The sequence below is a fragment of the Hemitrygon akajei genome, chromosome 20, assembly GCF_048418815.1.
Source record: "Hemitrygon akajei chromosome 20, sHemAka1.3, whole genome shotgun sequence".
Lineage (NCBI taxonomy): Eukaryota > Metazoa > Chordata > Chondrichthyes > Myliobatiformes > Dasyatidae > Hemitrygon > Hemitrygon akajei.
In genome coordinates, this window is record NC_133143.1 from 22,224,479 (window position 1) to 22,238,814 (window position 14,336).

General features: G+C 37.7%; 1 protein-coding gene across 5 annotated transcripts in view; it reads right to left on the bottom strand.

Moving 5' to 3' along the window:
- kif13a (kinesin family member 13A) overlaps positions 1-14,336 on the bottom strand; it is a 235,687-nt gene that overhangs the window by 98,238 nt on the left and 123,113 nt on the right. For all 5 annotated transcript variants that reach the window (XR_012095681.1, XM_073024008.1, XM_073024006.1 and 2 more), the window contains exons 8-13: positions 11,582-11,716; positions 11,359-11,471; positions 10,449-10,560; positions 6,306-6,518; positions 2,234-2,344; positions 649-783 (exon numbers count right to left, since the gene is read on the bottom strand). Coding sequence is in view for 4 of the 5 variants with exons in the window: in XM_073024008.1 (XP_072880109.1) it covers positions 649-783; positions 2,234-2,344; positions 6,306-6,518; positions 10,449-10,560; positions 11,359-11,471; positions 11,582-11,716 (819 nt within the window). In the remaining variant the exon portion in view is untranslated. The remainder of the gene's footprint in view (positions 1-648; positions 784-2,233; positions 2,345-6,305; positions 6,519-10,448; positions 10,561-11,358; positions 11,472-11,581; positions 11,717-14,336) is intronic.

A 14,336-nucleotide genomic window follows, 5' to 3' on the forward strand; every position in this document is an offset into this window, starting at 1 on the left:
TTTTGTAATTAATGCTTCGGCTTCACGCTAGCTGGAGATGGTTTGTCCAGCATGAGCACATGCATTTATATGAGGGTGCAAATCTTCATTTAAAAGGTTAAGATGAACTAAACCTACTTATTTTGATTGGCAAACACGAGGAAATCTGCAGATGCTGGAAATTCAAACAACAACACACACAAAATGCTGGTGGAACACAGCAGGCCAGGCAGCATCTATAGGGAGAAGCGCTGTCGACGTCTCGGCCCGAAACGTCGACAGCGCTTCTCCCTATAGATGCTGCCTAGCCTGCTGTGTTCTACCAGCATTTTGTGTGTGTTGTTATTTTGATTGTGTATTTTCATTGATAATTATCAGCACTTTAGGAAAATTTGTTTTAAATGTTTAATTTTAAATATCAACTTGAAGGTTTTGTTTAATGAAACACCCGGAAGCCTCACAGCTGCAAAGGGTCAATGCAGTGGGTGTGATAAGGGAGTCAAGCATGGAGCTGGCCCACTATGGACGCCCATAGAGTCCACAATGGAGGTAACAGGCAGTAGCAATTGTGGCATGCGTTTGCATCTAACCTCCACTGTACTCCTGCAACTGAAACACTTGTTACATACAAGGCAGTGCTAACCGCTTGTGCTTCAAACAAAGGCTCACCTTCAAGTAATAAACAAGAAGCTCATTGAGTGCAGGGTCAGCATTCAGGTTGACCAAAAAACATTTGTCATCTCCAACTTTAATGCCAGATGACTCCAAAGAAATGCCCATACTCTCAAGCTGCTTCTGTCTTTCCTGTATCAAAATTACAAAAGACATCAACTCATTTTAGTTCCGCAAGAGATAATAACAGCCTCCTATTTCAAAGTGAATTCAATACTCTAGTTCAGAATTTTTTTTTTAAATGAGAATAGATTTAGTTACAGAAAAGAAAATTAATGATTCTGGCTCATCCATATTACTTAAGAGACATAAATTACAAATGTATTTTGATCCTTTGGAAGTAATGATTTCAAGTTACCTCATCAAAATGACTTCTGTTAAATCACTCTTGTAAATCTGATCACCGACCCTAATTAACACAGCTATAAAGGAAGCTTTTCACAGGAAAATACGAAGCACAGGCTGCATAGAAAACATGTTCTGAAGTCAATTTCATGTTCTGGAGGAGGCTATAAAATTGGTTCATTTTTAATTCAAAGTAAATGGCTATTATGTGCAGCCATAGCAGTTAGAAATGAAGTCTAACCACAATCAGTTCTGACCAATTGTAACTTCCTTGATAACAAGTTAAATAAATCAATCTCAGATTAGTTTAATAGAAATTCAATAGCAGAGCTTGCTTTCCAAAAGAAATCCCGGTTTCATTAAACATTTAATTACAGAATCACATTCGCCAGAATTCCTTAAAAAAAATGCTGAGACTCCAACTCTGTGATTTGCAGTAGAATGCACTATGTTCCCATTATCAGAAAGTGCTACACTGGGAACTATATTTCACAGCTCTGTAATCAGATAAAATCACATGGCAAATCTCTATCACACCCATTCAATAATGAAATCAACTTTGCTTTCTAGATAGAAAGAATTCAACCATTGTTTTTGCTTTTGGAACAGAACTCTGAGGTACCCAGAAATATTATGTGTTACTATTGTCATTTTTTTTTTAAATTGTCTATCTATAATAATCAAATGGAGATGTTAGTACAATCTGATGTTCGTGAAACTACTGATTTATTTAAGCAAATTTCTGGTCTGCTTTCCAACTTCACCACTATGAAATTTAAAAAAATACAAGTCATTGATCTAATAAAAAATACCTTAAAGCAGGGGTTCCCAATCTTTTTTATGCCATGGATCAATACCATTAAGCAAGGGTTCCATAGACCCCAGGTTGGGAACCCCTGCCTTAAAGAATTCAGGCATGGTAGAGTTAGTAAAAGTTGAATTTAAATCGTAAAAAAACTGAATCAACACAAAGGCCAATAATATGGACCAGTCTCTTGTCACGCTGATATCTCTTTCAGAGTAGAATCAGAGAGGTGGGAGAGGGACGATAATCACCTTCCCCATAATCACATCAAAAATGTACTATCGTTCCATAAACCTGTTTCCATTTGAAGTACAAATACTCACAACTAAGAGAAACTTTGGTCTTTAGCACGTGGCACATTTGAGCTTATAATTGTTATCTCAAGGAAAGAAATTATTAATCCCATTAAATCTTTTTCCTCCACAAACAAACCTGTGCAATTTCTTCAGTTTTCCTCAGTTTCTCCTCCCAGGTAACAGTCAGGTCTTTTATAAGTTTTTCAGATTCTTCTAATTTCTCCTTCAGCTCTGGTGCTTTCATTGCCTATACGACAGATGCAATAAGATTCTATCATTTTTAACATGCATTAACATACAGACAGAAAAATATTTTATGATCTTAAAATTACAGCTCATCTTTCATCAGGGCAGAGGTTAAAAAAAGTGAATCTTCAGCTGATTTTGAAGTTAACCACCTCATGTATCTTCATTAAAAGATAGAGTTAGTTGAAGATGTATTTTGTCTTCTGCAAATAAACATTTTTCACAGTCTGATTGAAATCATGATAATAAATTCATTCTACTTTAGATTAGCTAAATTAATAGAAATCAGCAATTAACCTTCAGACTTGTCCAAAACAGTTCAGGTCCTTTGTTCCAAAACCAATTCTCTTTAGATATGGAAATGAGATTGTTTTTTTGACATTTTAAGTTCAACAGTTTAACATTCTTGTTATTAATTTTGCAAAGGGTCCTACATTAGTCATTACCTCCTGATAATATAGTTCTGACATTTACATGAGACAGGCAAATTATCTTTGAGATTTTTGATAACTATATCCAGTTCCAGTCCCTGATTTACTAATTCATTTAAAAAAAAGGAATTAGTAAATCATGGACTACATCAGGATAGAGTCCCTGCAAAGTTCATATACTGTACAGGGGCAGATCAAACTATGCTGACTCTCAACAGTAATAACGCAGGCCTGAGTTCATTTTTAATCCACTCATCAGAAACAAGAGGAAATAGTGATGCATGCTATAAAATTGTAGACAGACAGAACTTGTTTGGGCTGGATTTTTCTCACTCTTACTATTCCAGTGGATACCACTGGCCACCTTCTCTTCTCTGCCTCTCAGTCATCAAAGTTAGAGACAAGCTGACACATTCTTGTTGTGCATTTAATATTTCAGAAATATTTGAGTAGTATTGTAACTATATTGTTTGATTAAGCATTCTTTGTTTAAATAATTCATTACAGGTTATATGTAAAAGTACGTGAATGGCATAAGTCATCATGTCATGTGTGTGCATTTCGCTAAAGTAAAAACAAATTTAGAGTACACACGTTATCCCAGGTCTGTGTTTTCTTTCGATTAGTTTTATACTTCGAAGTTACAAAACATAACAATTCTGACATCCAACACTGCTACTGAAATCACCAGAGACCGGTTGTAAAGCACAGACACTCTGAGCAGAAACGAATTAGACACACTTTGGTTGATCTAAGAGGAACAACCGTATTTATTTATTAACAAGTAAAAAGGTAAGCTCTGGCTAATAATAAACACAAAGATTCTGCAGATGTTGGAAATCTTGAGCAACATATACAAGATGCTGGAAGAACTCAGCAAGTCAGGCAACATTTATGTAGGGAGACAAACAGTCAATGTTTCAGGCCTAGATCCTTAATCAGAACAGGAAAGGAAGGGGACAGAAGACCAGAAGGTGGGAGAGCAAAAGGAACAAGCTGGCAGTTGAGACCAGCTGAGTGGGAAGGTTTGAAGTTCAATGTAAATTTATTGTCAAATTACATATATGTCAAGTTGAAATTCATTTTCTTGTGGGCATACTCAATAATCTAAAGAATAATAACCATAACAAAATCAATGAAACACAACCCAGAGTGCAGAAGACAACAAACTGTGCAAATACAAAAAGAAGAAATAACAATGATAAATAAATAAGTAATAAATATCAAGAATTTGAGATGAACAGTCCTTGAAAGTGAACCTTGTGGGAACATTTCAATGATGGGGCAAGTGATGTTGAGTGAAATTATCCCATTTGGTTCAAGAGCATGATGGCTGAGGTGTAGTTACTGTTCCTAAACCTGGTAGTGTGAGCCCTGAAGCTCCTGTACCTTCTTCCTGTGGCATAGACAAGAAGCGAGCACGTGCTGGGTGGTGGGGGTCCCTGATGATGGATGCTGCTTTCATGTAGATGTGTTCAATAGTTGCAAGAGCTTTACCCATGGTGGGCTGGACTGTATCCACTACTTTTTGTAGGATTTTTTCATTCAAGGGCATTGGTGTTTCCAGACCAGGCTGTGATACAGTCAGTCAATAAACTCTCCACTACTCATCTACAGAAGTTTGTCAAAGTTTTAGCTGTCATGCTGCAAACTCCTAAGGAAGTAGAGGTGTCGTTGTGCTTTCTTCATAATTGCACTTATGTGCTGGGCCCAGGTCAGGTCCTCTGAACTAATAACACCTAGGAATTTGAAGTTGCTGACCCTCTCCACCTCTGATCCTCTGATGAGGACTGGCTCATGGATCTCTGGTTTCCTCATCCTGAAGTCGATAATCAGCTCCTTGGTCTTGCTGACACTGAGTAAGAGGTTGTTGTTACAACACCACTCAGCCAGATTTTCAATCTCCCTCCTATATGCTATATCACTGCCTTTGATTTGGCCGAAGACAGTGGTGTCATCAGCAAACTTGAACTGGAGCTGTGCTGAGCCAGTAACATAGTGTAAAGTGAATAGAGCAGGGGACCAAGCACACAGCTGTGTGGTGGGTGGGAGAGGGGATGAAGTAAAAAGCTGGGAGGTGCTGGAAGAGGTAAGGGACTGAAAAAGGAGGAATCTAGTAAGTAAGGACAGTGGACCATAGACGGGAAAGAGGAGGGGAACCTGAGGGGTGGGAAGGTAATAAGAGTGGACCCATTGGTATCACATATCACCTGCCAGCTTGTACTCCTTCACCTACTTTATTTCTGGTTTCTGCCTCTTTCCTTTAAAATCCTGCTAAAGGGTCATAGCTCAACACGTTAACTGTTTATGCCCTTCCAGCTATGCTGCCCGATTTGTTCAGTTCCTCCAGCATTTTGTGTGTGTTACTCTGGCTCGTACCCTGCATCTTCCCTTCCTGACGTTTTCAATGACATTTATTATTTTAAAATGTAAAAGATGGACAAAAACAAAAAGGGTGAATACAGGACTAAAGGGTGCTATACTTGAATGCACACAGTATAAGTATAGTAGTAAGGATGTTGTCTAAAATGGAAAATAGAAAATGCATGTTAAAAGGGCAATGTTACAATAATCATTGGGATGCAAGTAGATTGGGAAAATCAGGTGTGTACTGGATCCCAAGAGGGGGAATTTCTAGAATGCCTATGGGATGGTTTTTTAGAGTAGCTCGTGTTTGAGCCCACTAAGGGATCAACTATTCTGGATTGGGTGCTGTGGCAATGAACTGGAATTGGTTACAGAACTCTTTGGGGCAACTGATCATGATATGATCGAATTCACCCTGAAATAAGAGAAGCTAATGTCAGCTGTATCACTATTACAATGGAATAAAAGGAATTACAGAGACATGAGAGAGGAGTTGGAAAATTGATTGGAAAAGAACACTGGCAGGGATGACAGCAGGGCAGCAATGGCTAGAATTTCTGGAAGCGAGTTGGAAGGCATATGATATATAGATCCCAAAGAGGAAGAAATATTCTAAAGGCAAGATAACACAACTGTGGCTAAAAAGAGAAGTCAAAGCCAATATAAAAGCCAAAGTGAAGGCATATATTAGAGCAAAAATTAGCAAGAAGCTAGAGGATTGGAAAGTTTTTATAAACCAACAGACGGCAACTAAAAAAAATCATTAAGAAGAAAAAGATGGAATTACGAAAGTAACCTAGCCGATAATATTAAAGAGGACACCAAAAGTTTCTTCAGATGTAAAAGAGATGTGAGAGTGGATATCGGACCACTGGAAAGTGATGCTGGAGAGGTAATAATGGGGGACAAGGTAATAGTGGACAAACTGAATAAATATTTTGCATCAGGCTTCACTGTGGAAGACACTAGCAGTATGGTGCAAGTCCAGTATGTCAGGGATCAGAAGTGTGTGAAGTTGCCATTACTAATGAGAAGGTTCTTGGGAAACTAAAGGGTTGTAAGGTAGATAAGTCACCTGGACCTTCTGGCTAATGTTACAGTAAGAAAACTTGTCATAAACATACTCTATGCTCTAATGCTGGTCATTCCCCTTCGCCTTCTTACCTCAGCCTGACTTAATTGTTCCTTAAGTTTTTCTACTTCCTCACGGAGTTCTCGAATGATCTTGGCATTGGGATCCTCATTCACTACAGCATGGTTTACTATGCGCTTTGCCCGGTCTGCATATCTTAGTGTAGACAGAGTTTCTTCATAATTGTCGCCAGCCGGGCTTATGGTTGCTATCATGGCAGTTTTACTGTTTCCTCCCAAGTTGTCCTAATTCATAAATATGAATGTTTACCATTAACAATACAATCCATTCTTGGGATGTAACAACAATATACATCTAAAGTCTGTCAGAAATACACAGAGCAACAGTCTGTTAAGTCAGAAACATAAAATACTGCCAAAAATAATTTGTTCACTTTTCAAATATATTTCACTGTATTTATGAATATAATTTTAATATAGCATTTTGATGTAGGAGTATATCCAAAAATCTGCTTTTATACCATCACAGCCAGCCTGTACCCAGCAAGGTCCCCAGCCAGCAAATTAATGAGCCAATTGGACTGATCAAAAACTTTATCTGAGACACCAATAACATTTGTAGTTCATTCTTTAAAGATAGAAATTGGTCAATATACATAATATGAATAAAATCATGGTGACAGAAACTCTAATTTGCCTATCATTATATGCATTACAATTCTCTTCCTCATTTAAGGTGATGCTTTTATAAGCATAATAGGTAAAGCTAAATCAGCTGGTAATCTGGACTGGAAGCTGCCAGGACCTTTCTCCAATGACTGGGTGAAAGAAAATGACCACTAAACTGATACAGATTCTGGAAATGTCTATGGAAATAAGTTTTTCAAATCTAATCTCCAGATGGTATGCACAGACTCAGTAATGCTAAAAAATAAGGTAGAGCTCTGCTGTCAGTATGCTCAGGACTATGGAGCTCCTTTTTACTTTCATATATACAAAATAAAGGGAATGTATATGTTACTTGAAATGTAAGCTAAAAAGTACTTAACAATAAAACATTTGGATATAGAAGCAGCTTTAAAATGGATAAGCTTCTTTAACGTAGTACGAAAACAAAAGCACTTGCTAAAAGCATAGTCAACCAAATCTTAAATGTTTATGGCACAATCTAACTAACATTTGTCACATTTAATTATTTTATGCAACTAAAACGCTCAGTGTCTAAGATTTTGACAGTGTGGTATTTGGCATGAAGATAAATTGGTCCCAAGTTTGTCATAATTTGTCAAAAAGGGGATTATGGCAAAGGAGTGTGATGCAACTTCCCCAACATCCTTGTTGTTTCACTCAGCTAAATTCATTCATTAAAAGACTTTGCACTTCCAACATCCGATTCAATTGACAAATGTTGAGCCAATCTGAAATGGAATTTCTTGTCATGTGATTAGACAAGTTTGGCATTACAATTCTGATGTTAATTCAAAGCAATTCTCTCAGCTCTTCTCCAAACTTCACCAAGAAAATTTTCATGTGTAAGCAGTCCCTAGCCGAACATGAAGTTCAATAAGTAATAATTGAGCCTCAGTGTTGAGGGGAATCTAAGGAAGGATTAGATATTGAAGTCTTGAAATATAACTTCAGCTAACATCCTCTGACTCTGAAATAGAAAGCAATCAAGCTAATATATAAAGCACACAATAGCCAGAGACAAAAAAATGCAGTGTTTAATAATGACTGTAACATAATTTGTTACACCATTCTCCCTCGCTGAAATTCAGCACTTCTTCAAATTTACTCATTCTTACAATGTCTTGACACATAAAACAATTATTGTTTTGCCTAAAAGGGTAAGAATGTGATGCAGTACAAGACACACATTCCTCTTAACCCTTTGAATCTTTAGGATACCCTAAAAAAGCACTAAGAAAATTATTTCCATTTCCTCTAATGCCCCACTCAAAAGACCTTGAAAAGTGATCATCAGATTGTTGTCATCTAGGGCTATTAATTAACAACTTTGTTCTAAGTTGATCTGATCCCCAAAATCGTGTCAGGTTAAACCCTTAATATTAGCATAGAAGAGTACAGCATGTGAATGGGCCCTTTGCAACTATTTATTCTCTGCCTGCTCATGAGACTGCCTAAATGCTGCTTAAACATTGCTATTGTATCAGTTTCAACCACATACCCTGGCTGTGGGTTCCAGGCGCCTACCACTTTATGTGTTAACAAACAAAATGTTCCTCATTTTACCTCATTGGACTTCATCTATACATCAGTGCTCCTAAGGGTCCTGCTATTTATTGTGTACTTTCCCCCTTGTATTTGATGCCCCAAATTGAATCATCTCAAACATTTACTGGAAATCATCAGCCATTTGTCTGTCCAAATTTGCAGCTGACCTATGCCTTGCTGTATATTTTGACTAGCTTCCTCACTCACATTCTGGAACTTCACCAAAATTTGTGTCATCTGCAAACTTACCACTCAGAGAAGCTACATTTTCTTTCAAATCATTAATACATATTACAAATAACAGAGGTGCCAGTACTGACCTCCAGTCAGAAAGACACACAATTACACTCTGTCTTCTCTGACTAATCCAATTTGGTATCTATTTTACAAGCTCAACTGGATCCCATGTAGTTTAATTTTCTGGACTACCATACCATGAAGGACTTGTCAAAAGCTTTGTTAAAGTTCATGCAGACAATGTTGACTGCCCCGACCCTGAAACATCTTTGTCATTGCTTCCAAAACTCAAACAAATTTGTTGGATGCAAAGCCATGCTGACTATGTCTGATAATTCCATGTTTTTTCCAAAAGCAAGTAAACCTTGTCCCCAAGAAACTTTTCCAAAATTTTCCCAACCAGTGATGCAAGGCTCAACAGGCCATAATTTCCTTGTTTGTCCCCCATTTTTCTTGAACAAAGGAACAACACTGGCCATACTCTAGATTTCTACCATCTTATTTGTAACTACAGGATACAGAACTCTTGTTGAGATCCAAGAAATCTCCTCCCTTACCTCTTTCAATAATCAGGATAGATACCAGAGACTGGGGGCTTACCCACCTTAATATTTTTTGACACCCACCTTGGTAAATACTGAATCAGAGTACTCATTAGGGACCTCACCAAGTTCCTCTGGCTCCACGCATAAATGCCTTCCTTCATCCTTGAATTGATCTCACCTTTTCTCTGCTACCCTCTTGCTCCTAATGCATGCAGACAATGCTGAAGGATTCTACAAATAATCCTGTTTGTCAAGGACAGTTCATGGACCCCTTTAGCCCTCCTAATTCCTTGTTCTAAGTTCTTTCCTGCTTCCTTTAAATTTCCCATGGGCCTATGCTTCCTAGAGCTTCATTTTTCTTTTCGACTAAATTTGCAATATCTTGTCATCCAAAAGTCCCAAAATCTCTTGGCATCCTTCGCCTCATAGAAACATACAGCCTTTGGGACTCCAAACAAATAGTATTTAAATGACTCCCATATATGATGTGGGTTTAGCCTCAAACACTCTCCCAATCTACCTTCTCCAATTTTTGTCATTAGCCTTCACCCAATTTAGCAATCACACCCAGGGACAAATCTTTTATTATCCATAAAAATCTTAAAACTTATAGAATTATGGTCCCTGTTCCTACAATGCTCTCCCAGTGAAATTTTGCTCAACTGGCTAGGCTTATTCGTTGGATCGAGTACGACTCAATCCTGCACTGACTACATACTGTTTCAGGAAACCCTCCTGGATGCTGCTAACAAATTCTGCTCTATCTAAGCCGCCACCACTAAAGGAGTCCCCATCAATATCGGGGGTTTAAATCACCCACCACAATAACCCTGCTGCACTACATCTTTCCACAATCTGCTCACATACCTGTCCTGCTGGCTGTTGGGAGGCTTATAACATAACTTTATCATAGTTGAGCCAAGAACAAGATCATTATTATCCAATAAGACAAAGTTGCATGTAATGGAGACACGAGAGTGTACATGTTGGAATATGAAGCAAAAATCAATTTCCTTTCCCCTCTCCCACAGATGCTGCCTAACATGCTGATCAGATTGTTGCTCAAGTTGCATGCAAGCCCATTTCCCAAGTAATTATTTTTATATATCAGGCGGTTTTTGATATTGGCGTGCAATATGCAGTTGTCTTTTCACCATATACAGTTCCTTCGATAGATACTCTCCATTCATATTGATACCTTGAGAAGCCAGGTGAGTACTGAATCTCTGTAAGGCACAAACTTGTTTTTGCCCTTTCCTCCCACTTGATCAGCTAAAGCAGAAATAACCAACCCCAGAGTTGTAAGGGATCTGAGAAGAAAAGACAGCAAAATTCATATCTGTGAAACTTATAATTCTGTTAAACATTAAATAAATTTAACAAATTACATGAAGTTTTCATTTGGAAAACTATTTTAAAAATCAAAACTCTGTGTCCAATGAACAGTCTAACAACTATTTATTCTCCTCTGATTCTTGGGCAATTTAAAATTTATCCCTTCACTGGCGTTCCTGTAATTAAATTTTTTTAATTTATTCAATGAAATTACTAATTGAACTTGAATCCAACGAAATAAAACTCAATTGCAAAGCTCAGTATTTGTTTTATTTCTTGGTAGGTTGGAGAACCATTTGCAAATAACTTTTGGGAAAACATGACAGCTAGCTTACACAAGGAAAAGCCCCATAAAATGAATGTCTGAGTAATCAGTTTTGTAACAATGGCCGAGAGCAAAATAATCAGGAAAATAATAGGAGAATTTCTTCCTTTTCTTCACAAGTATCAAAGGGATTAGTTATATCCACTTGGAAAGGCAGTCAGAGCTTGGTATAATGTTTGACCCCAAAGGCAACAGCACTGAAATTAGCACTCAATCAGGTCTGTATTCAAATGTCAACCAAGATTATATGGTTACATTCTCAAGCGAGCTGGAATCCACTGCCCTATGAGACAACAAATGTGTTATCAACTGAGACAAAAAGTGTTAACACAAACAGGCATCTGTTTGAAAATTGACATTATGAGTGCTTCTGACTTATTTCAAGTCGCACAAACCTATAAAAAAGTTACTCTTATTCATTTATATTCAATTGACATTGTTCTCTCACTTGTTAATATTACTGCCCTCCTTCAAACGTTCGCCTGCAGCTCCAGTCTTGGATACTCTCTCACTCCCAGCCAGATCCACGAGGCTCAGCTTACTCACTTTCTCACCAGAAGTCTAAAAAGGAAGTAATGTTGTAACAAATGCCAACAGGAAATTACAGGTATCCATGCAGTCATATCAATTGGCGTGATTTCTCGTCTAAATGGAAATAGACACTAACTTACACCACTTTGTAGGTCATACAGGGTCTGAGTTAAAATAATGTTGAAGACAGCATGAGAGCGACTGCTTTCTTCATTCATGTTGGTAGCCGCAACGGTTCGTGATTTGTTTCCTTCTGACATCAAGGATTCAATATCCTGCAAAACATCATCAATAAAATGCCTTGATAGTTTGGAACAGTACAATAAAACATGCTGAAGAGACACACTGCAGACATTATTTGGATACCCTGACAAAATATTTTCCTCCCCTTGGTAAGGGAAATAATTTCCATTAGTACAGGATTATATGCTATACTAATCTATATTAAATCAAATACCTCCTTCAGATCAAAATGTGGTTTAAGCAAACACAAGTCTTGAATTTGCATTCAGCAAGCACTGTAAAATTAGGATGAAAAATAGCCTATGTATTCTCTTTATTTATTGAGATGCAGTGCAGAATGTGGCCTCCCGGCCCTTTGAGCTGCGACACCCAGCAATTCCCCAGTTCAATTCCAACCTAATCACCGGACAATTTACAATGGTACAACTTACAATATCAACTGGTGTGTCTTTGTGCTGTGGGAGGAAACTGGAGCACCTGAAGGAAACCCAAGCAGTCACACTTGTTCTGACATTCAATAAGATTGTAACTGATTGTTTTTTGGCCACTATTTCACTTTCCTACTCGTTCACCAAAATTCTCAACCCTTCTGTCATCTGAAAAGCTATCAATGCTTGCCTTGGATAAATTCAAGGATTCAACCTCTACAACTTTACGGCAGCGTGCTCCAAAGATTCACAACCTGTGTAGAGAAGAACTTCCTGCTCATCTCTATTTAATTGAGTATCTTTTTATTCTGAAACAATGCCCCCATCTCAAAGATCCAGATTTCCCCAAAGAGGTAACAGTTTCTCAGCATTGAATCCTTCAAGCCCTTTCTGAATCTTGTTCTTCTAAACCCCAGTCACAATCTGACCAACCCACTCCACCATTCCTTGCATATCAAAGAGAAAATGGATATAGGATTTACACAAATCATTAAGTCGCTAAACTGATGGTAATTCTAACATCAAACTACAAGAATGGAGACAGTACATTTTGCTTCATTCAGCAAACATATTTGATGCCCATTTGCATTCCAAACCTTCCTTCAAACTGACTCTACGGGCCTTTTGCTTTCCTCATCACATCAGCCCGTTGACTGAACGATACTCAGAATCAGATAAATGTTGTGAAATTTGTTAATTTTGCAGCAGCAGTACAATGTAATACATGATAATTATAGAAAAAACTGAATTACAGTAAGTATATTTTTAATAGTGAAAATAAGTAGTGCCAAGACAGAAATTTAAAAAATGTAGTGAGATAGTGTTCATGGTATCAATGTCTATTTAGAAGTTGGATGGCAGAGGGGAAGAAGCACTTCCTGAATCACTGAGCGTGTGCCTTCAGGCTTCTGTACCTCCTTCCTAAGAAGAGAGCATGTTCCGGGTGGTGGGGATCCCTGATGATGTAAGCCGCCTTTCTGAGGCACTGCTCCTTGAAGATGTCTTGGATACTATGGAGGCTAGCACCCACGATGGAGCTAAGTTTACAATTTTCCGCAGATTTCCATTTATGTAAAAGGTCTCAATATATTTCAGAGTATTAAACAAAATCAGGCATTAAGGCAGTTTAAAAAGATAACAGGGCATATCCAAAAGAAATCGAAAATGAAGACTGAAAGATACCAAGTAACAGTGTTATAGGTTGAAGACAACTGAAAAGTATGAAAGCAAAATGACCAGGACTTTTGTACAAGCTGGGGATCAATCTTAAATCAACAGCCAAATGGCAACAGTCCTACAATAGCTAGTCTGTTGAACTTCAGAAGACAACTAAAAAACACTTCAGAATTTCATAATCTCCTCAACAATAGAGGAACTTAATTCTGTAGCAGTGCAGGAGATAGTCACGGATTTGAAATTTCTGCACCACAGATATGGGAAGGCAGCAAAGACCACACCTCGTCTCAAGCAATACACAGGAACATACACAGAGGAATGGTGTATTCAATAATAAAAAAATAGTCACGAAATTAATTTAGAAACACTTCCATCAAGTATTCTTTTGTTCAATAGGTAAGATAAATGTGTTTCCATCTATACCTCCACACAAGTGGACAGAATACAGTAGAAACTTGTAGAAACATTTCCAATTTGTCCTTTAGACAAGGCATAATAACTCCTCAAACTCTCAATAACTGCTGTTTGTAACAGCATACAAAACACTAAACAGATGAACAAACTCTTCTCAGGCTTCCAGCTGGCTACAGGTATCGATTATAACCGACGTTTCGTTGACAAACTCTGCCATCTTCTTCAAAGAAGAAACAATGGTTATAATTGATACCTGTAGCCAGCTGGAAGCCTGAGAAGAATTTATTCATGAAAAAGCCGGAAAAGCACTCGATCCTTTTTCACTAAACTGATATTACACAACCATTACTGGCTGCACTTTTGATTGCTGATTGAAGGCCTGGAAGATCCACAAAACTGGAGGATAGAAATGAATTATATCATTTGCTGATGCACTGAAGGTGAGTTGCATGACATTGCACAGAGATCCCACATCGTATCACCAGTTCATTCCTCAGCTGGCCATCTCATTATTGTGTTTCGCTAATCATTAAAGTTCTGTAGTTTATTTTTGCTCAAGTAATAATCAATAAATGAATTAACAGTGTTTAACTTAGCAAGAGTGGAGTGAGAAAATTTAATGAGAACAATTAGC